Source organism: Gavia stellata, chromosome 6 (assembly GCF_030936135.1).
Source record: "Gavia stellata isolate bGavSte3 chromosome 6, bGavSte3.hap2, whole genome shotgun sequence".
Taxonomy (NCBI): domain Eukaryota; kingdom Metazoa; phylum Chordata; class Aves; order Gaviiformes; family Gaviidae; genus Gavia; species Gavia stellata.
Window position 1 is genome coordinate 58,391,954 of NC_082599.1, and position 24,034 is coordinate 58,415,987.

Below are 24,034 nucleotides of genomic sequence, written 5' to 3' on the forward strand. Positions count from 1 at the left end.
AAATTAGGCTGCTCTGAAAAAGCTCTTGAAGGAGGGGAAGCAAACTAACTTCAGCGTGTGCCTGCAGATGTACGGTGATTTGGCTGTCTAGACCTCACTGCGCTGCTTCGTGAAATCCTGGGGAGCCTAAAGCAGAAGCTACCCGCTGTACCAGATGTCTTCTAAAATTCAAAACATCCTCGCTGGGGACATTTTGACAGATGAACCGTATCTAAGCTGTATTTAATTAGTAAACGGACTTCAACAAAAACAAGTCCTACAGCTTAGTGTGGATCAATGCTAGAAGAGATTTCAAATATAGATACTGGTGGCTTAACATGTGAGATTACTTAGGAAACCCACACTATCTGTTATCAACTAACAGATGAGCTGATGCAGAGACTCTTGTGCTTAAAAATAATAAAGGTCAAGCTTAGTGTGTCTGGAGGAACTCATAAGAAACAGCCTATCCATAGTAATGGAGAAATGAAGTGATAATATGCCATCTGAAATCTGCATTAGACAAAATCTCATCATTGCCAGTGACTTTTTACCATGCTAGAAATGTGATCCCCTGCTAATTCAAGAAGAAACCCTTCTTGCTTTTAGACCGAATGGAGCATTTGGGAGTTTGCTGCTATTGCAGAAGTAGCATCTGCTATTTCTGAATCTACCTGTGAGTTGCATTTGTTTAAATACTGCTCCTTAAATAAAAAATAATAAAGATTGTTGTGCCACAACTTTGAACATTTCGGTTTATGCTCTCTGCTTATAAAAGAGATGACTGGGAATCCTGAATTCCTTTAGAAAAAATGGCATGGCTTCAACAGGGTCCGTGCTGTAGCCTGCAAACACGGGGTGATCAGAGCAGTGGAAGATGTGCAACCGAGTCCTGCGGCAGAAGGAAGAAGGGTCAAACCCCAGATCCTCAGGCTCTTGCGTTCAAATTTAGCGTAATGGTATGAAAGGGGATGGGGACACTCCACTGGTGGTGTTTTGAAAGCAACAGGTGCCTGGAAAAATGCCTGCTTTCTACATCTGGACTGACCCAAAGGAAGGTCAACGGATGGAGCTGCTGAGCTTTGCGAAGGCTCAGCCCCTGAGGACCTGCTCTAGTGCAGCGCTTTCGAAGACCTGGGATGACTGCTGCAAGCGGAGATGTTGGCAGGGCTGAGGTGTCAGTAGGGTTCAGCATCACCGAGGAGGAGTTTCCAGGACATTGCTTTCGGGACTGCGCACCTCCCAGGCTAGGTGCACACATCTGGATCCGGTTCCTGCTCGCCCTGCTGAACACAGGATCAGGCTCTCCCTGTGCGGTGCCTGTCCTGACAAAGCAACACTGGGGCGCTTCAGGACTCCCCAAAAGTGCTGCACTACGGGGTGTTCATGGTAGCGTGGCCCCTGTTTCAGGAACAGGTACATTTTGCTCCAGTGAGAAGGTCTTAAATGCCACCTAGTGGGCTTCTTACCAGCATCCTCACAGACACTACTGGGAGTGAGCGGGGAAACCAGGTAATAATCTGACATTTTAGCAGCTGATACAGATGGAAAAGGGGTTTGGGGTTCAGAAGCCCTTTGACGTGCCCTAAAAATGGCCGAAAAGTGCTTCAGAGACCCCCAGCTCCTGTGCTACTTTACAGCAACGGCTGTGTGCCGAAAAGGGGCCATCCAAAAATGAGGAAGAAATCGGATGAGGAACTCCGGATCCTCATGTGCATCTGCCATTATGGTGGTGCCTGTGCTCCCGGCACTCCTTTAGCAAAAGGAGCACGTGATCCACGTGGGTGATTGCAGGGGGAGGCATATTACTGAACTGAGGGGGAGCCTGGAGGAGAAGGCTGGGCTAATTTTATTTTCTAGACATACAAACCCAGAGTATCATGTAAAGTGGGTGGCGTTATGCTAATTTATACTGCCTGACAATATCAGTTTAAAATAATTGACAATATCAGCCAGTGGTGTGACTAGTGAAAAAAATAGTAGTTTGGCTGAATTAGCGACTAATGAAGCCACATCCCACGCTCCTAGCCAAAGCTCAAGGTGCGGGAACACAATCTGGCGTCAACACTCTTTTCGCATAACCCTATTTCTGTGCCATCACCAAGAGCGCAGCATATACAAATGTGACGCGATGAAGGCAACTCTGCTACTTATTCGACTTAGGTGAGCACCCACAACCCCAAATGTGCACTCACATTTGACCATGATCATATAGACATCGATGGTACAGATGGGGGGCTGGGGCAAACGCTCGCCCTTCTCCAAGACAGAGGAGATTTCACTGGCGGGGATCCCGTCGTACGGCTTGGACCCAAATGTCATCAGCTCCCAAACTGTCACACCTGCAGGGTGGGAAGAGAAGACCGTGAGAGAGGCTTTGCTGGGAGCCGGGGTGCTTGGCCTGGGCGCAGAGAGGCGGTGAGCAGAGAGGGCTCTCCCGGAGGCACTGCGTTGCCAGAGCCTCATGCAGGAAAAGCATTTTCTGCCATGATTTGGAACAGAGACAAATTGAAAAACAGGTTGAAACCATTCTGATTTCCTTTTTGGGTTTTTTTGTTTGTTTTTTTTAAATCTCAGCTAGTATCTCAGTGTTGAACATCCCGCAAACTTCCCAGCCCCACAGAAAGGAAACGCAGGTTACTGCCTCCTGACTCCAACCCAGCAAGTGGTTTTAAAAATTGAAGTTGCCTTTTTGTTTGAACACAATCTCTTTGGAGACAAACAAGAGCAGTTTTTGACAGATGTGTAAACCAGCTGCCTCAGTGTCCTTTGCTGACGTACCACGTACTCTCGTGGTGTAGCTGTTGTGATTGTCTGGTAGCTTAGGATACAAAACAAGATTTTGGATGCCAAGATACTTAAACGGATTAAGAGGACCAGAGGCTGTACTTCTTCTAAAAGGACACAGGATCTGACCATCTGCATTAAATATTTTCCAGGAATGTAAGAGCCCACGGAGTGGACATTTTGGAATAAGTTGTTTTGAACAGTTTCCTTTCTGCTCCTCTTTCTTTGAAGCTGGCTTATGAACTACACCGAATATAAAATGAACTCTCTAAGGAGGTTATCCCATTGCTTCCCTTTTAGCGTTGTCCTCTCAATACCAGGACAGCACAAACATTGTAGGCCACAGCAGAGTTACACTGATTGACACTGGCCGACAGCGTGGCCGATGGTTTTAAGTCCTCCCTCTAGTTACGTGGCTTTATTGCCAGCCCAGTTCTATTTCACGCGAAGTTGCTGAAGAAAAGCATCAGCAGAACTTCAGCAAATGGAGCAGAGTCTCCTACCTGCAGCCCCTTTCAGGGGAGGGCTCATCATCTGCAAAACATAACTTACTGGCATGCAATTTCAAGGGAATTTTACTTTATTGAATAGGTGATTTGGGCCCATTGTTTCTCTTTAATCTTTCACCTTTGGATAATAGGAAGAAAAAAGGGTCTGTGTAGAGTCACTAGCAAATCCTGCAATTTCCCAACCCATTTGCAATAATTATAGCCGGTTTTAGACTCACCATAACTCCAGACATCGCTTTGATGAGTGTAAATCCGGTGTAAAATTGACTCCAAGGCCATCCATTTAATAGGAACCTAGGAAAAATCACAAATAAATCTTAAGAGGCTCACCCAAAATTTATCAGCAATATTTACCACCAGGTGGTGTTTAAACCAATAGTTTGGTTGCAGAAGGGGAAAAAAACAACCAACAGACAACACAACTATCTGAGTGGTAGAGCAGGCAACTTTGGAGTCCCTTATTATTATTTTTGTTTATTATGTTGAATCTGGGAACTTGTGAAATATTAGGCCTATTAGAAATATCTCTTACAAATTAGTTTTACAATATTTTTAACAGCCAAATTACTGTTTTTTTCAACCTTCTCCTGTCATAACAGGACACAAATCCAATTTCAGGCTGTACGACAAAGACTGATCTGCGCTCATATGGTTTCCATTTATGGTCTCCGCAATATTTGCAAGCAGCTTCTCTTTAATTTCTCAGCAGGACACATCCCCTCCATCAGCACGTAGTACAACACAGAGGCGTGTTGAACCAAGTCTGACAGGTCTTTCTTCTGCTATAAATATACAGCATTCCCTTTCTCTTCATAAACTGCACAGTGTTATTGGTGTTGGCTACACTGATGAATTCAGCTGTGCTTTTTTCTTTTTTAATGTTTTTTTAATAATCTTGCTTTTTCCCAGACATTCTGGGTGGGAATTTCAAAAGCATTCGCTGCTCTGCTACCTCCGCTCCCACTGCAGTCCCACTGGCCTGACGCTGCTTCGGCTGATTTCAGAGGACTCCCACAGGCTTCAAAGGCAGCACGCTGAGACGGCAGCTGAGTGCTTTGAAAAACCCCCTCTCTTCCCCCCCCTACACCGTGTTTAAGGCTCGTGCACAAGCACAGACACCGACGAATTCGCAGCGGTTCATTTCTCCGATGCGCTTTACCTTGCCTCCCTCGGCGTGATACTCCTTCTCATCGGCACCGAGCAGCTTTGCCAGCCCGAAGTCCGTGATTTTCACATGTTGAGGAGTCTTAACGAGGACGTTCCTGGCAGCAAGGTCACGGTGCACCAGGCGACGCTCCTCCAAATAGTTCATTCCCTGCAATACGACAGACCGGCGGTAGGCATCGCGCGCTTTGGGCTTGGATGTGCAAACGAGTTACCAAACTTCAGCTGCTCTGTGGTAACTGTACGCACACCACCGTAAACGCGTGGTAACCTATCCCCCTTTCAGAAAAAGGTTTGCCATTTCAATTTACGTGATGCTTATTGCAGGGAGAGGATGTGCGCTTGCACGGTTACACGGAGAAGCAACTATTATCCTCCAGGAACCTTTTTGTGGGTCCGTGTGTCGGTGGAGTGACGGAGAAGAACAGGGACAGTAGCAGGGATGCGGTTCCTTTGGGATTTAGTTCAAGAAATATAAAATCAGGATAGGACTTGCAAATAAGGGGGCAAACCCTTCTTTCAGCTGCACTTGTGCAACGCCAGTGACTTCAGCGCAGAATTTAACTATCACCTTCCATAAGTGCACAGGCCAACCTTACAGAGAGTGTTTAGACATTAATGACCTAGGAGAAGAGTCCAAGCAAAAATAAATTAATCATTCAAAGTGGCCGGTCCTGCGTCTCGTTACAGTGTACTCTGCCTTCGCCCTGCTAACAATGAGGCATCCCACTGCAAAGGTGAGAAAAGGAAAAAAAAAATCAAAAAATTCATTTTATGGCTGGGCACAGAGATGCATCTGTTTTCAAGTCCTCTTTGAAAAGGCAAGTTCTTCCGGTTTCACTGCCTCCCATGGTTAGACTGGGTTCGCCATAGCATACGTGCTTTTTTGTTACAACTGCCTCTCGAGGAAGAATAAGGCTAATTATGCCGGTTTGACTTCTAAAGCATAAATCTAACAGCTGTGTTTCTGACCACAGAGATTATTCCCCTTTCCCTCAACACCAGTCTCTTGGTGTACGGAATCAAAAAGTTCATGAATTCTAAGTTTCCTGCAAGATCTTTTCTAAAACCCACAATTATTCCCAGTCCCGAGGTTTCTGCTGGCCAGGCTTAGGCGCTTGTGTTTTTATGAAGAGAGAATGAATAAAAAAGTACTTCTAACCTACAAAGTTAGCAGCAAAATGATCAAGTTGATGTGGCGATAGAGCACTGGAGGGAATTATTCCCTTCCAGCCTCCACCCCCTTCCTAAGCCCACTGCTAACCTGGACCACCATCGAATCCTCCACCCCAGTCCCTCAGCAGAACTTCACCCATGCGCTGCTAATGTTGCCAAAACAAACCACCCAAACAAACTGGCGCAATGCCACTACGAGCGTGCGTTTGACTACACAAATAGATCTTTCGCGAGCAGAGCTCTTGAAACAAAAGAATCTCGAGCTGCCGACAGAAAACAGACTATCTTAAAACAAAAAATAATAAGAATCACATAATCTAGCCCCAGTAGGACAAAAAATTTCCTGCTAAATGTCTCTTGCTGCAGAGACTTATTAAGACGCAAAGCTGCTGAAAGGCAGAACATCAGTTTCACACTAAGCTGTTTAGGACGCTGATGGCTGAAAGACTTGTGCACGTGCATAACCGTACACCGAAGACGTTGAACTGCTGGCCTAGAAAGTTCAGCAGATCTTTAATTGTGTGCAGGCCTGGGGTTTAAGCCATTTTTCATCACTGAGCCTGAGACCAATGTGTTCAAAGAGTTGCTTCACTGTGTTTCTGCACATGGAGCGTCTATGCTCAGTCATAACATCTTGTCTGAAAGACAGGACTCCATGCCTCAGTGAAAGACAATGTTTGTAAAAGATGCAAAGAAAACTTCATTCAAAGCTGTGAAAACAGAAACAAAAATAAGCTTCCCAGGGAACTTGCCTCCTGCTGGTTAGTTACCAGACATAAATATATTTGTTCCCATTTTTTTTCCTCTCCAAAAGTACATTTTTAAGGAGTCAGAGAATGCCCAAAAATCTGGCACGACTTTATCAGAGTAGTAACACCAGACACATTGGTGGGAAAAAGCTGTACGTGTGATTTACGAGCGCTTTGAGGAGAACTTCAGTGCGGAGCGGCACAAAGGAGTGCGTTGAAGGTCAGGCAGCACTGGAGAGGGTAGAGGTTGCTGTGGGCGAATGTTGAACCAACATGAAAAAAAAATCAAACAGAAGCTAACAATTGTGAATGGCAACCTTTCGGGCAAGCGATGCCCCAAGGATCAATTTGGGGACTGATTTTGCCACCTTAAAAATTAACAAGGAGGAGGAGAGAAATGTGGCCTCCAGCTCATCCTCCAAAGGGACTGAAACCAGGACAGAGCAGTAATTGATTTGAAAGAAGAGACGAAAAGAGTCAGAAAAAGGCAGTTCACATCCCAGGTGGACGCATAAATTAAAACTCACTTGCTGTGGAGCGCGCTGTAAAAAAGTACACACACCAAGATGAAAAATGTGCTCTGTATACTTTTGGTGGATACATTTCTGAGGTCCTCAGCATGTTTCCTGAGAGCAAACCACGGCCGGGTGAGCCTGGGATGTATACAAGGTCTCAAGGGACCGATAAGGCTGTAAGTGTGTGGTTAGCTTGCAGACCGGCGTTCCCGAAATAAGCAGCATTAAAGCAGAGGGGCTTCGTGGATACTGCCATCTCATACGACAAGTCTCCAACAAACTGCAGCTATTTTTTTTGGCTGGTTTTGCTCCATTCTTCCATGCTTGCAAATGGCTAACCACCTTCCAAACACAGCATATTGCTGCTAAGGGCTAGAGGCTCTACTTCAGTCTCCTTAGCTGCTCTTCTCTTTGGCAAACAGTGCCAGGTGTGATACCGAGTCTTTTACTTGGCACTATGGCCACTGCAATTAAATTACAGGCACCAACTCAGTGCATATAAATTACAGAACAGCCCTGGGGTGCCTGAACATCTTTTGGTCACAGCCAGCCTGTGCTAAATGGAGCCGGTATTTATTAATCAGCAGTTTCGATCCCCAGGCCTCAGGGATTTCAGCCTGAAATTCTCCGAGGCACACAAGAAGGTGCCTTCAACAACATCGCTGTTTGCCCCATGGCACAGCTCAAAGAAATCCCCTGATGGAAGCAGCACTTTGGTACGGTAATTGCCAAATTCTACTCCCTTCCCTGCCGCAGCTTCGTTGCATCACATTATTGTTTCATTACAGGGTGTTTGGTTTGGACATAAATGCCTTGGTGATAATATTACGCTGCCCAGGAGCATTTTGAATAATAGTTAAGTTTTGCACAGCAGCTTGAAAATGGTAAATTGTTTAAGACAAAGTAACCGCTTACTGTCATGTATGAGCTATCTAGGAACCATGTGGTGAAATATAAAGACTTACAGAGAGAAGTAAGTAAATAAATACATTACGTGCTGTCAGATCCCCGTGTTACGAGTCTGAGTTCTAGCTGATCTGGCGGCGTGCCGGTCCGCTTACCTTTGCAATCTGCACACACCAGTTGAGAAGGTACTGGGAGCCGATGTTGTCCTTGTGCTCTCGGATGTAATCAAGGAGGCAGCCGTAAGGCATCAGCTGTGTGATGAGCTGAACAGTAGAAGTGAGGCAGATTCCCAACAAGCGGCACACATGCGGATTGTCAACACTAGCCATCACGTAAGCTTCCTGAGAAGAAAGGAAAAAAAGCAATGTGGAACACTCCATTTGGCATGACAGAAATGCTTGGGGGCAGTATAAAATAAGTTGGTCATTCAAGAGGTTGCTAAAATACTATATGCAAACTCTGTGCCCTGTATCATACACAAAATACTTGTATTTCCCACTCTGTGGACCAAGTTTTTTCCACTCGGTGGATTTTGAACACTGAAGCATCACTGATGTGCCGCAGAAGAGCCAGTCTCATGCTCCTGGTACACCAAGCAAACATGGGACATAAAATCCTGGGGACAAAACTTACAGTCCTAGGAGGTATTAATAAATTGAACATCAACTGGAAGCTGATGGGATTTCATCATTTTGAGCACCTAACTGCAAGGGCACACATCTGGTGAACATGCGTCATATGGCTTTTTTACCTCCACAAATCTTTCCACAAAACTGACTGCAAATCCGTACTTTTGAGACCTCTGTCCCTCTGTCAGGGTTAGTACTAACCTACAAAGTCAAAAGTTGTCATCTAGGATGGGACTGACAGTTTCGCTTTCTAAGAGACAAGGCTTCTGTTCTTCAGACCATGTCAAACCAAACAGGTTAACGATCAGTTCAGCTCTCTAGAAGACTGAATACATGTCTGTCTTTAAGCAACACTGGTGAAAATATTTCCCCCAATTGGAAAAGCTGTTTTAGACCCATTTAGCAATGCAACTGATACCAGGAAGGTACTTCTAATGTGGGAGCCTAAGCATAATAAACCCTTTGGTCAACTGGAATTTTGGGTTCGAGTTTCATAAATATGTGAAAGACTCTTCTTTCAAGCCTGGGTTCACCCTATGTAGCTTTAAGTACCTATCTAAGGTACCCAAGATACCTCCTCTTCCTTTGCTCTTCTGTAGGAAGGGAGAGGCCCCTTCAGAGGCTGGTGCAGTATGCTCCAGACACACTGAATACATCCTTCAACATGGTAAAAACGCCCGACTTCATGTTTTTTGTATGCAAAAACTACTTACAGATTTAAATTTGAGATCTATATTTACACTGACATCCACTGTCAAATGCAAGCTCAAAGAATAGATTCCAATAGGGGGAAAAAATAAGAGCTGAAGTTGTGGGTTTTTTTAAATTAACTTTGTGTCTGATTTACAGTGTTTCACTTCTAGACATTTTTAAAGCCATTTGATTGAAAACCAACACAATGGGAAATAAATGGGAATTTTTCCACGCAGTGAGCTTTTAGGTCAGCATCTTAACTCAGCATCTGGAGCGACACCAACTAATCATCCCTTAGCAATTCAACATTAGGCTAGCTGCCCCCCAAAGCCTAAAATAATAGTCAGGCTACTATTGTGCCAGGGAAAGGAGCAAATCTGCACTTTCGAAGAGCTTAAGAAATGAAATACCATAGCACTTTACTCATCATCTAACAAGCTTTCCACAGATGTCACATAGCTGTGTAGCTGGTAAGAACTATTATTAAACAAAGTTATTAAAGCAATGACGTTCAAGAAATAAGCAACCCCAATTCTTAAGCAATACATTCTGGCCTTGGTATTGTTGTTTGACGTGTCAGCCTAAGCAAAACATGATGTAATGCAGTTTTCTTCTGAGGTGCTAATTCTGCATTTGGTATCCTTGTTGGCAGGCAGCCAGGTTAAAGAAGATCTCTGGAAGAACTGGGTAAGGGCTCCTCAACCTACTGCAGGATGTGAGCAGGGCATTGAAAAACAACTCTCCGTCAAGGCTAACACTGATTCTGTAGGCTAGCCCGAGGAAAGATAAAGCACGGATACAATGTGCTATTCAATTACGTAGATATTTGTGGCAGTGTTTTTTAGAGAACCTTGCGAATCCACTATACGATGCTCAGATGTAAGCAGAGACCAAAACGTGCTAAATCTCCCTAGGCTTCCAAACCGAGCCGTTGTACCGACGAAGGGCGTCTGTTCCTTTCCTTGCTTCCCGCTGGGATTCAGATCCATATTGTATTCATTTCAGCAGGCAGGGGAAAAAAAATCTGCAGAGTCGGAGCCGTTCTCACTACCCATCTGCCGTGCAGCCCATGCAGGGCTGACCTGGGGGCTGAGAACCGGGATGCTGAAAGAGCGGGGTGGGTGTACGGGCCACACAGCTTTCGGAGAGCGTCCAAGCGTTGACGTTGCCTATTACATTTGATACTGCAAAGTAAAATAGGCCACTGCCTCCTCGCAGGGAGCAGAAGGGAGCTATTGTGCGGTTGTTGGTCCCTCTAAGTAGCCCAAGACATTAAAGTGGGCCTTTGTTTCAACTGTTTATCTTGGAAATCTCTGCGGTACGCTCTGACCTGCTCCAAGTATGCTTGGTATTCGACAACAATCTTCTGAATTAGCCCTACCCTAATAAAGCCAGCGAGAGCTCGCCTGGATTATATGAGCTAAAGTTGCTGTGCTTGTTCCATACCTAGCGTCTTTCTGTAAGACAAATCATCTTTAATTGGACATCATTATCTCTGAGGTTTCGGTGACCTTGAAAAGTGGGTTGCGTAGCAAAAAACTGTTTGGGGAGGAGCTTTTGGAGTCATCTGTCTGACTTCTTTCACTGGTTTTGTATTTTTTTAAATTTTCCTCTGAAATATAGAACAAATTCCACCAACCAAATAAACTGAAGAATGAACAGGACTGAAAAAAGCAAAAGCTGTTTGTTAAGCGTCCTAATTCAATGGAAAAGAAAAGATAAAGTGGGGATATGATACAGAAGCTTCTTTGAAAAGAGAAAGTACTTTGATACGATAGAAGAGCGCGCAGTCCCTGCATCTACTGCTCTGTCGTGTGAACATCTTGATCTGCTGAAGGCAGGATGCAGTACTGTAGGCTTATTCACTAACCCGTCCTTCAGTGCACAGGAATTTAATGCAGTTAAGTCCAAAGCATCCTTTGCGAAGACTGTGTTATGCTTCTTACCACTGTGAAGAGGGAAACGAGGGGCAGAGCTCAGGACAAGCAGCTGAGCAGCATCTTTGCCAGCTCCTCAACGCGGGGAATGCCAGCGAAGGGAGGGACGGCAGCCTGCCCACAGGCAGGCGAGGGGCAGGGACCAGGGCCACAGGGGTCGGGGACCTGGGGAAGGGCTGAGACTGGCCTGGAGTCTAACTAAACTAAAATCAGGATGGATACTGCTTCATGTATGGATTCTGAGAGGGACCACCTATTCTTTTGCATTGCTGCAATACACATATCAAATCAATACGGTACATAGCACGTGATCTGTTGAAGTAATGTACTGGAATAACACTGCTTATTCAGGGTGATTGGAAAAATCCAGTGTGCTTTATTGTCATCAGTAGCACAGGTAGGTTTGTTCACAGCCATTCATCCTGACAATTCTCACTATGAGACTTGGCCTTTTGTTAAGATCTTTGCCAGCTTGAACCATTTGAGATGAACCCTCCTACCTGAGGTGTCATTTGCTGTCCAAAGCTGGATTATTATTATTTTTTTTTTAAATAAATTTCCTGCTAAAGTGCTTCAGTTCATACCAAAATAAAAAAACCCCACAGTTTTCCCCGTGGCTGAAGGACCATCACTTCCATGCAAACAGGCTGTCCCAAGGTGCGGACCTGCACTTCACACGTCCATTTGGGACGTACCAGGGACCTGTGCCCTGTCCCTGCAAACAAGCACCTGACAGATGAGCCCCTGCCAAATCCAGGTTTCCAACCTACGTTTTCTAGAGGCACACTCCTGCGGGTATAGCAAGGAGGAGCTTAAAGACTTCATCTGTACCAAATACACTACGTTGCTTGGGGCGTCCCGGGGTTGACCCAGCAGGCTCCAGCTCAGGGCTGGTAGGGCTGAACAGGAGACACACATGCAATGTGTTTCTTGTCGCTGAGGACTGAATCACAGCCCAGGGAAGCTGAACTGAACATCTACTGAACATGTGAGTGCTCCTCTCCGCGCAGCATTTTCCTTTCCTCATCTATAAATATATAGCCTTGGTGCTTGCTGTTGTATGGCTCCAGATCTAGCAAACAGAGTTCAGATTTTTAGCTATTCCAAGTTCAGAGAACTTTGTATTTAGGACTCTGGCTCACCTGATGTAAACGCACATATTTATTAACTCCTGAAACAGTGCCCCATAGCCTTTTTCCCTGTTTTCTGAAGTGATGAGCTATATCCACGCAGGAGAGTAAAATTCCCATGCCTCTTCCAGGAAGCGAGACAATTTCTTGCTGTTCATGGCAGAGAAATCAGACAGCTGGGATTTTTTTTTCTTTTGGATTTATAGTTAATTTAATCCTATGTAACCAAGCAACTAGCTTATGACAATCTGCAATGTCAGGATTCAAAAATCATTAGATCTGTTATTACTGGTTTGAGTTCTACTGCCATAATGGCAATGAGTGCCACAGTTTAAGGCCTGAAACATCAGAATAAAGAAAACAGAATTAGCTGTAAATGTATGGTCCTGACCTCTCCTTAGGTGCCACCCCATGAGTATAACATCAGTATTTGGACTGCGAGCAAGGGACTCATAGGGGATAGAAAAGCACTTCGCAGCCTGGGCTGCGAAGCCCAGTATTTCTAGATGGAGAATGCAATTTGGGGTGCAAAATATTTCTTCCCAACCAACATCCTGAAATCCCTTTAGTCGTTACAGAGGAAAATCCACAGACCACTGACAACTTGACAAAACAAACACGAAAACTTACATCGAGTATTTCCTTGTTGGCTTTTGGGGATGTAGCCTCTCTCAACTCTTTAATAGCGACAGGAATTTTAACCTTCTCCCCTTCTGGGATCCAAAGTCCCTACCAAAAAAAAGTACAAAGAGTTACTCAGTCTCCTATCTAACAGGTTAATTCTCAGAACTGCATAAACATTTTACACCTTCTGAGTAGACTTAAATATTCTGAGCAATGGGAAGACATGGTAGACGACAAAAATATGCAAAAAAACGTGTTTTGTGGCATTAACAAAATCCTGTTAACGGACTGAGTGGTATTTCTCTTTCAGTCACCTCTACTGTATTTTTCTGAAAAACCCTGTTCATTACTGTCCCTGTACAAATAGCCCAAGAGATGCATAAAGAGCAACTTTTGCAGACGGAAATCTAATTAATCATCGCATCACAGCAACTGCGTCTGCAAAACCCTGCCACTTCCAATTTCTAAATCATGGGATGAAAAGAATTGGCATTTTCCCATGTTTTCCCTAAACATATACAGTGGCAGGTGGGTTTATATCCTACTGGTTCAGTCCTCTACATCTATAGTGTCAGGAGGCCATTTAGGTGGCAGGTGAACGGCGTGGCACTGCGAGGACACTCTGCTGAAGCACCCAGCAACGTAGGTACACATTTTTAGAGGTCAATGGGATTTGTGCCCCTGAAGTTCCTAGCCATAGCTGGAAGCCTGCTTCAGAATATGGAGCTTTATAAAGAGATCTATGAATCTACAGTTAATATTTCAGCACTACTGGCGAAGCCTGAAACACGTATCCTGAATAAAAGGAGGAGCACGGAAAAGTGGAACTTGGTGAAGAAGACACGCCGAGGATAAACAAACACCAAGAGAAAAAATACCTTGTGGACCTACACAACTGAAGGTGTGTAGACACTTCCACACATCTGAGGCAGTTCTAATGAAAGTATGTTTGACAATTATAAGAACAAGACCCCAGACCACACAGAAAAATGGCTTGGCACTGAGCTGACCAACGTGCATTTCTTTTTTTCCTAATATTCACAACAGGGTGTATTTGGCTGGGGTAGTTCTTAAATCGAGATCTTTGTCCTCCAGGTTCAGCAGTATGGCTTTGGCAACAACTTACATAAAACTTCCCGTGTTACCTGATTCATAACTCAACTAACGATGATTGTGCCATCTCTCTACCATTCAATATATACATGCTATAGAATCTAGTTTACAAAAAAAAAAATCTACACAATGATCGCAGTTCCCAGTTCATGCTTTGTTTGGGTGGCTTCTGCATGAGGGAGCGAGATGGAAGAGAAACATGGTGATCTTACCTTATAAACAGTGCCAAAAGCTCCAGAGCCTAAAACTTTGACCTTTTTAAATTCTGTTTCCTTTAAAATTCTCAGATGAGCCTGGTTCGGTGCCTCCCCGCTGGGCGTCAGTGGTTCGACAAGCTGGTACAGAGAGAAGACGACGACGTTAGAAGGATATACAGTCTAGGAGGACAGCAAGCAGCACGCTTTGAGGAAGCAAATAAATCCTTCCTTTAAAATAATGAACATTTTATTCCACGTGAAGTTTATGGGAGGACAGCTCCACTCTGACTTAATTTCAGAGGGAAAATCAATCACAGAGTGGCGACTGCCATTTTGAAGGAGAATGAAGGAATGCTGCTGTTCAAATGAAGACTTAAGACTTCAAAGCCTTAAAACACCTACCATGAAGAACAGTGTAATTACCACAGAGCCTAAAGAAGATGGGTTTTTTTTGAACTTGCAAATAAATTATAAAAATGTTTTAAATACTGGGCAAGAATCACCCACAACCTTTCAGGTCTGCTCTTGTTTAACTGGATGAAATTCCCATGGCACCAGTGGCTCCCCCAGACCGCAGGGTTTACAAGCAGCAACTGAAACTCCGAGAGTGACTCTCTTCTCAATAAAAAAGGAGATGTTGAATTGACTATCGACATTTTCAAAATTTCATCTAAGCCTTACTGCAAACAGCAGTAATGCCCTCCAAACAGAGATATTTAACACTTTCTTGAGGCATAAGCCAGCTTTTTCCCTTAGTGCTTTTTCTTTTTCCTTTCCTTTGAATAAAACCGTATTTAGCTAGATACAATCTGATTTTAGTGGGCTAGCAACCTTTCTGTTGTGATGAAATAGCCTCATTTTGAGGAGTCCAGGGGGTACAACATGAGCTGAGCACAAACTGAACTCTACTATCACAACTGTAGAATACAGTGGTACATAAAATATTGTTGGGTAGTGCATTAAAAAGCAGGACAGCTTTTTTTTATAAGGATTTTATCAGCTGACTCCACAAAGCCAGCGAGCACGGAAGGAAGCTGCAACTGGGCTTTCACCAGAATGCTAAATACAATTTGCTAATTATTTACTAGGATTGGACTAGAAAGAGAAGGGGGCTAATCATGAAAGAGCGGCTTTAATCCAGGATAATGAATTTTGCTATTTTATATGAGGTACCCAGAAAGCAATGCTGCAATGCACACAAAACCACGAAGAAGACAAAAAGCAGTGTAGAAACCTTGTTCATGCTCAACAAGGTGAAACATTCACTTTGATGGCTTTGTGGGTTTTTTGTGTTAAAAACAAACCAAAGATGAGACACAAACACTTCCTCGATTCCTTTCCCCCCTCTCCTTTTTCTCTCATTTTTTTTCCACAGGATCAGACATAGGCCTGATCAAGGGGGCAAAATTTTCAAAAGCGCCCAAGTTGCCACAGCAGCCTCAAGGCTTGTCTGGAGGGAGAAACGATTCGAGGCTGAGCAAGGTGGTATGGATCAGCAAACACATTGCACCTCACCCTGAAGGCTTAGTTTTTTCCAAGTAGATGACCTCAATGATTTTCAATGGGATTTAGACATCTAAACCCCCTAAAGCTTTTGAAAGTTATATCCAGAGGGATCAGACTTGAGATTAAGTGAGACGGTGTTAGATGCGCACTGCCTCTCTTCCGACTGGCGCGGCAGATGACGCGTTTGCCAACACAAGGGCTTGTTGAGTTACAAGGCAGATGCACGGTGCTTTAATTCTCTGGTACGAGGAGGCCGGCACCCATTGCCCCAAAGAAAGCAGCCAGTGCTGCAGCCGTGCCGGCGGCACTCACCTCCCTCTCCTGCAGCAGCCGGCGCAGGGTCCGCTTTCTGACGATGTGGCGCCTCCGCAAGTAAAGGCCGATGCCCAAGCCGACCACCACCAGGCACAGGAGACCTCCAACAACGCCAGCCGCGATAGACGGGATTTTGGAGCTGCAGGACAGGAGGGGATGCAGAAAGAGGAAAAAAAATGCTTAGGTGTAAGATTTAAAAAAAAACCCTACGGAGGTTGCACGAAGCCTTAGGTTTTGATCAAACACATGCTCTGGACATCCACTTAAGCCTATCTGACGTTTCAGATATCTTGGGCATCTGTATTTTTAAGTTTCTCATCCAGTGGTTGCATTTATTGGTTGGTTTTTTTCCCTTTAAGGAAAAGTGAATGATCGAAAGAATTGTATGAGACCATCCTGACTTTTCTGTGCTTGGCAGTGAAGATTTCTGCTCCACTGCTCAGCCATCTCCTCCTTCTTCTGCCGATCATTTCTGCACCTACCATTTTTGTGCTGTTTGCTTTGCTGGATTTCTACTTTTGTCCCATATTTGCAAAGCCCCCTTTAATAAATCAAAGCACTTTTTTTTCTCTTTTAAAACTATTCCTGTGGCGTGTGGCAGGAACTGAGCCTTGCAGAGACGGGCCTGCTTGTATACACTGGTGATTTTAACATCGTAAAGCAGGAGTGAAAAGAAATGGCTCTCCATACAGACGAGATATTGACAACTTTGTACACCTTCTTTTCAAAGCACAGTGGAAGTTAGGTTGATGGTCTGTCCAGGGAGGCAGAAGGAGAGGAGGTTGACAACGTTCTCCTATGTCCCCTTCCTCACTTGAGTTTTTTTTCTTCCAGCGCTCGGTAATGATGCTTGAGGTGTAACCTGCTCAAAGTCTTCACTCTTCTCTCAAACTCACAATTGGAGCTGATCCTCATAGCTTAAGCGAGGGGATTTCTCCTCCCTCTGACAAACCCACCAAGCACATGAGCATGAAATCTGTGATGCCTATATATGCCAACCATGGGCAGCCCACATGTGGATACACGAAGCACGTGGAGAGAAGGCAGTATCAAGAAGGCATATGCAGTTGTGATACCAGCAATGAAGCTGGCATCTCGCCGTTATTGGGAGGCCCATGCTGTAAGTGTCACAACGAACTTCAGATCATCGGTTCTCCTCCCCCAGTACAAATGTCTGAGGCCAGGTAATGTGTGAACCATCCACGTTGTACACACAGATTGCTGCCTCTTTATTCGAGCCTGGGTCATTTCAAATTCAAGTTGAAAAGAAAAACCTGTTTTCAAAGGTTGGTTTTTTGGTCTGTACTTAGAGATTCATCACAGCTCTTTCTAAGTTGCCCCAGGGATTACTATTAAATAGAGTAACTTTTTAACACGGCTTCTAGACTGAATTTGTCTTGCCATAGCCTGACTTTGTGGCCAGAAACTAAATCCCTCTCTCTTAGTCAGAGAAGCCTATTCTCTTGTTGCATGACCTCGAGCAAGTCATGAGGCCAAACAGTGCAACGTAAGATCTAGAGTGAAGAATGAACGTCCATCTGTGCACAGAGCAGTTGGAGATGTACAGATCACAGGGCTGGAAAAGACCCCCTTGGGTCTCCGAGATGAATCCCCTGTAAGGCAGGGAACCATATCAAGCCTAAACATAACTCTTTCTGCCACTAGCCCTTAATCCTTTCTTTTTCCAGCTCCTCCTTTTGTTCTCCAGTAACAGATCCCAGGTCCCACCTTGACAAACAAGCTAAGCAGAACAAGGTTTTGGAGTCTTGTGCCAGTAGGAATATTTCTCAGTTCTTTAAATAATTTTTATAGGTCAGAGCCTGCTCTAATCTGTCGCTTCCCTGTACAGAGCTTAACACTTAACTTTAGTCCCAGCCTTGCCGTGTCCAGCATGGAAATGTAAACACGCATGCATTCTTTCTAGCTCTGTCGTTAATTGTAGCAGATTAAATACTCACCCATTTGGACAGCCTTCAAGACCTGGCCCTTTGCACCTGTAAAAACAAATGAACATTACAAACATATTAGCTCTGGCATACACACTTCTATAATTCCAACTAAGAAGAGTGCTACTGATTGAAAAGTTTGTGTTTTAGAGCAGTCCAAGTATTAACACAGGAATTTATAACAGTCATACACACTACTAAATATCAGTCAATGGCCTTGCTCCAAAATTTTTTATCTAGAGACATAGTTATGCTGCATACTCAGTTTAAAGACTATTTTAAAACAACTTTCTGTCATCTGGTAGAATGGGGGGAGGACATAGATACACAAAATTCAAATGGGCCTGGATTCCCTGGCTCTGCGTGGACATCTGCGTTAGCACAGAAGCTCAGGGCTGACCGTGGAGGAGGACAGAAGTAGCCTCTCCCCTGCACAAGGGCGGAAAGCCACGTGGAAACGCGTTGCTGCAGACCCTCCTGCATAATCCTTGTTTCCTGATAAGTAAAAGATTTCAATTTCCAGACTTTCTATTGCAAAGGAAAACTTGGGTAGCAGCTACACGCTCCCATCAGAAAACAGGATTTGACAGCGCTCCCTTCGGCTATAGTCTGTTGGTATGTGTCCATGATACTTTTCTTTCAGAATCCCAGATCTTAAGTTACTGGTAATGTAAACAGGTAGACAGTTATCCAGAGAGCCAGAAACTCTACTAGCAAGTCATTCACCCTCCATTTGAGTTTAAAATGCCTGAAATTCATTTTGGCAGCCCAATGCAAAAAACAACACGGATGAAAACACAGTGACTGCATTCACTTGATGGTCTAACAGGCGTGAGAGGCACTGTGCATTCCCTAAGTGCTGCTGGGCTGCAAGATGTATGCTCTTCATGGGAATTGTGGTCTTTGTGGTGTCTACCGAGGAAGGAGAGCATTACTGAGAGGGTTACATCACCTCTGAAAAACAGAGCACAGAAAGGAGAGAAGTCCAGTTTGTGGTATCCGCTCCCTGCGCTGACTTAAAGAAAATGGATCATCCCAAAACAACTCCAGAGGAGGTCAAGTAGGGGGTAAGGAGCAAGCCTGTGCCAGGAAAACGGCTCTGAATTCCCTCTCGCGGAGAGGAAGAAGCAGAAAAATTTCAAAATGGCAGGCGGAGTTTCAGATCTTATCTCATAACTTGATCTAGGTCTGGGGGAGGAAGAGGTGAAGCAACTACTCATTTTATTGGGTTTTTGTTTGCTTGTTTGTTTTCATTACTCTGATCTTCCCTCGTGTATTTGCCTTGTTTCTGGGCCAGCACAGCGCTCCAAGACCCAGCATCTGGAAGGTCTCGTGAGTTCACTGGGCTCCCATGCAAGAATGTGCATCCCGGTGTCCTGGACACGCTGGAAGTGCTGTGCATAGCGGTTCCCGGATCCCAGGCGCCCAGCTTTGTTAGTGTTCCCTGCCTGCCTACGGCTTGGTTTGTTTGCTCAGTTGTGTAAGTAAGCAGAGAGAGGCTGCACGTGCAGAGCAGAACCACCAGCTTGCTTACGGTCACCGGAGACGTATCTCACTTTGCACCGGGCTTCTCTCTTCAGGCACTCAACAGAAAATGGATCTAGGACCCAAGACCTCATCCTATCACGCTCTACCACCCGGATCTGAATTTCTATATGCTAATGCAACAAAGCATGTGCAGCTTCTCCCGACAAAGATGTGAAATTAAAAGACCTCACGTAATTTCAGAATGTGACTGTGGTCCCTCAAATGATGCCTTTGACCAAAGACCGATTTGCCATGCTACTTTATGATGGCAAGTCCTCCGGGTGCTTCCTAACAGCAAAAAAAATTGGCTGAGGGGACAGTATCTACAGTCTGAGGAATGACTGACCAGTTATTTTCCTATACCAGAAAGCAGAAGCAGGAGAGGTGTAGATTTTCATCTGTCCCCCTCCTTTTATAAAATTATTTCCCACACAAATCCATCCATATCAAGTCTAGTGGGATAAAGTAAAAAGGTGTTTGGGAAGAAAATGACAGATCAGCTTGTGCTTTTCAAATCCCAAGTGATTTTCTGATTCATTTCACGAGTCAAAGGAGAAACAAAGTCTACGACAAATATCCACCCAGGACTAAATATAACCATCTTTCTTAATGTGGAATTTTATGATGACACCCAACATAAGTAACCCAGGTTTTATGGAATCTAAACAATCACTTTTTCCATTCCTCAATCGTTTTTCTTCTACTTACAGAAACCAAAATAAGAAATGTGACCTTGTGTTATGAACTGCCTCAAGATCTTATGGATATATCAGATGGAATCTAGCAGCAGTTGTAGTCTCTGAAATATTTCTCTACTTAGTGGAAAATTAGTGCTGTGTACAGTCCCTGAAAACTATTGCATCCTGAACTCAGCATTTCATCTGTCTACGTAAATATTACTCATGCCAGTGCAGACACAGCTATTTATTTCCCAAATCCATCAAGATTTTAACAACTTTCTCCTCGACCCATAGTTCCTAATTTGATATAAAACAGCCAGGTTGCTATGATTTACGGCCTTTCAGAGAGAACTCACACTATAACACCTTAAGTTACTTCACAGTCATAAAAGAAATGGAAAACCATTAGGCTTTTTAAAGCCTTACAAGAACTTTTCTCTGCCCTCTTTCTCATTAACCTTCAGAGTGCGACAAAGGCATCGCATTTGCGCTGTGCTGCTGCAACCTTCCCTCTCGGACCTCCTGGCCGTTTTCTCACCCCCCTCCCCTAAAATTCCCTGGCATTTAACATGAAGACTGGCGAGACATGTAGTGTTGGTAGAGACTGCAGAGGCAGGACGTGTCAGCCAGTGCTATTAGCTACAGCGGTGGCTTCCCTCCTTCTTGCTCTTCCACCCCAATGTGACTGAATTTAATTCCCGTGCTCTGGAAGAGCAGCAAGGGAAAACCAAATCCTTCAACACCGAGCAGTTTAATCAAGCTGGTTGTGTGTCATTAGTTGCTGGAGGTATAAATGGAGTAATTCCAGGACTTTTGGGACGTCGCTGTCTTTATCGGAGCGTATTTTCTCAGCTGTACTAGAGGCAGAGCAAAAGGAAGCTCGTGTACAAAATCCCCAAGAGGTTACAGAGGAAATGGGAGAGAAAGGGTCTTTTGGGCTGAGCAGGAGAAAGCTTCCTCCATTCTGTTTTCTAATGAAGGCTGAAAAACCGACTCAGCAAAGAAAACGAGACTAGACGGGCTTCTTAACAGCGACGCAAAGGAAGCGATGTGCTACCGGTAAGCACACCTGAAGTAGAAAACCAAAATTGGTGACAAAGCTCAGGTGGGAAGAGAAGTCCTCTTTACTTGCAGCTTCTTCAAACAAGGAAAATAGAGCCAGATCCTGGAAACCCTTCCTTCAATGACTACTGAAGTCAGCTCACTTAATCACACTGATAAGATTTTGTGGGCTCTAGCCGTGAAATTGGACAGGGACAGAAATAAAGTTGTTGTTTCTTGTGATGCAGAAATTGCTGAGACTGTGGTTTTTAAGGATGGAAAAACTTTGTGAGACAGATGTTTTCCACCCACTGCTGAACAAATCCCATTCCCGCAGCACAACAAGGGAAAGGCGTGAAGAGAAGTAAACGGCATTACTGATCGATTGCTTTCACGGGGACAATGCTGCGCCAGACTGCACGTTCCCAGATTACGCCTCTGACTCTGGCTCCCTGCCCATCAATGCCATTGGCCTCAGGTTGGTCCCATCCGTAAAGCAAAAACAGTACCGCTACCTTCTCCTAGCTCTCTTGGGCCCTTCAGGGATACAGCCTATTTCTTCTGCCACATTCGGGCAGCAACTCGAATGGGGCCATTGAGCACGTCTGCAATATAGCTGTGGCAAACTTAGCCCAGTTCTTTCACGTTAAGAGATGAAATTGATACTAATTTTTACATTCTGCCTTAATAGCACAGGGCCAAATATACTGAGCCATACGTTGAGTAGCCCTAATTTTCAAAAACCTCTCCTTACACTATCCCCATCACCTGCCAGACTCCTGTGGTACACCCATCCACGGCTAAAGCCAGGCAGGAGCGGACTCTTCTGATGAACTCTGCTCTGGGGATTTGCTTGGGCACAAAGAGCCACTGCGTGGCTTGGAGCTGCATCCGCGTCTGGAAGATTATGTTCTCCAAGTTTGCATTCATTTGAGTCCAGCGTTTGATCTTGCTACCGAGGCCACACAGTCGAAAGCCTCGTTCAGATGTGGTTATCCATTACGCTGCTCCAGTAATCAGCCACATTTTCACGTGGCCAGTTAGGAGAAGGGTATTGGATCCCTGTGGCCAGTCTGTATCAGTAGGGACTAACGGTTGCAGCTACTGAGCTCATTAATAGAGAGCAAAGTTATTAAGATCCCTTTTCAACTGAGATCATTTGTTCTCAGGAGCGTGACGGGAAGCCCCGATAAGCCTTGCCCGCCACTGTAACAAAACACAGAGGGCATCGCTGTAAATCACGGCAAACCCACGTGCCTGTTACCACTGCCACCTGAAAACCAGAGCACTGTATTCACTACGAGTGCTAGGAAGGGCCGTTACTTGCTGGTTTAACCCTTCATCTCCTTCTCTCCGTGAAGTTGGGGCCTGGGCACTCTGCTCTTTAATGACCTGGCAGTTGAATCAGGTAATACACAATGGGATGATGTTTGGTCTGAATATGTTATAACTTCTCTCTTGCAACACGTCTTACAGGCGTATTACAGAAGGATTTGGGATCAGACAGACCCGCAGGGTACAGGGCAGGGGCCTGTGAAGGCAAAGACACCAAACGTGGGCTGTTTTTTTGCTCTGAAAGCATCACAGTCCAACAACCAAGTCTGGAACCCTAAAACCTTTTACTGCACATCCCGTACCCTTTGCAGGTTGGAAACCAGGAGAGGAGACAGCTGTTACTTATTGTCACGTAGGTTAAATACGGTTCGATTCGCAGCTCGTTACAGGTGGCACTTTAAGCGTGCCCCCAAATGAGGACAAAAACGGTCCATACAGGTTGGGTTTCCTGTGATGCCCATTAATAAAGCCACACTCAGGAGGCAAGCAAGGCTTTAAAGTCAGACCAAGTGCTAGCATATGGAAAGAAGGAAAGAAAGAAAATCACTGTCGTACCCTCCTGGGATTTTCCTCCTAAAAAATGAAAGGTGCAGAGAAAAATGGGCCCCGGGAGCCCAGCATCCACGAGGTGTCACTGACGTTCCTCCCAAAACCAGAGGACCCAGCACCAAGCCAGTGGGGAAAAAAATAAAAGTGCATCACTGGTGGGCGAGTTCTGTAAAGTTCAGGAAGTTTCCTACTTAAATCAACAAACCAACCTGTTTCAAACCCTCTAAAACATTTTTCCTTTTTTTGCCCTCTATGTAAAGATGCAGTGCCACCGAACTTTTCCTATTTACCAAGTCCGCTGCGCTCTGCTTACGTTACCTGGGTACTCTGGACCCCTCTCGCTCCCCGCTATTTCTTCTTCTTGGCATTTGGAAATGGGACCATTAGGAAGGAAAAGAGCTCGAGACGAGCTGTTCCCCTATTTTTTCCCCCCTGTTTCCATTCAGTCCGAGGTTTTACTCACCCCCGGGTACAGTTTGGATGGCAGAGCTGGCAAACAGCATTCCCGTCGGCGTATTTCCAGACAAGGGTATCGTTCTCGCCCAGAACCCCGGCCGGGCAGGATTTCACGCAGTGGGGCCCGTCTATAAAATGGGCACACTTCATGCAATTGTCGGGTCCCTGCAAAGAGAAACAGCTTGTGTATAATGCCCTTACATTAGCCTATTCAGGAGGAAATTCAGAAGGTAAATCTAAATGCCTTCCGCTGCTGGAAGTTTTCAGCATCATTTGGTTTCATCACCTTGCTACCTGATATTCTTGCAAGTATTTGCTCTTGTAGGATGGACTCTACAAAAGGCAGTACCTGATGTTTAAAGCTAATATTTCCTTGAGTTTCAGTGTTGCTGTTTTTTTTCCCCTGCCTTCTGGCTGTTTGGAAAGTTTGCATTTTTCATTTAAAATGGGGAATAATTCACTGACATCTTGATAAGGGGTAGGCTCCAAAGCAGAGGGCCAGGCTGCTGCCTGGTGAGATCTACCATCACACGATTTAAAAAGACGGAGTTGGACCTGCTGACACCTCCCT

The 24,034-nt window shown here is 44.9% G+C and overlaps 1 protein-coding gene across 2 annotated transcripts in view; it reads right to left on the reverse strand.

Moving 5' to 3' along the window:
• EGFR (epidermal growth factor receptor) overlaps positions 1–24,034 on the reverse strand; it is a 45,732-nt gene that overhangs the window by 2,856 nt on the left and 18,842 nt on the right. For both annotated transcript variants that reach the window (XM_059818969.1, XM_059818968.1), the window contains 9 exons: positions 23,471–23,628; positions 17,888–17,923; positions 15,927–16,068; positions 14,124–14,246; positions 12,805–12,903; positions 7,941–8,126; positions 4,435–4,590; positions 3,494–3,569; positions 2,175–2,321 (listed from right to left, as the gene is read on the reverse strand). In XM_059818969.1, the coding sequence (XP_059674952.1) occupies positions 2,175–2,321; positions 3,494–3,569; positions 4,435–4,590; positions 7,941–8,126; positions 12,805–12,903; positions 14,124–14,246; positions 15,927–16,068; positions 17,888–17,923; positions 23,471–23,628 (1,123 nt within the window). The remainder of the gene's footprint in view (positions 1–2,174; positions 2,322–3,493; positions 3,570–4,434; positions 4,591–7,940; positions 8,127–12,804; positions 12,904–14,123; positions 14,247–15,926; positions 16,069–17,887; positions 17,924–23,470; positions 23,629–24,034) is intronic.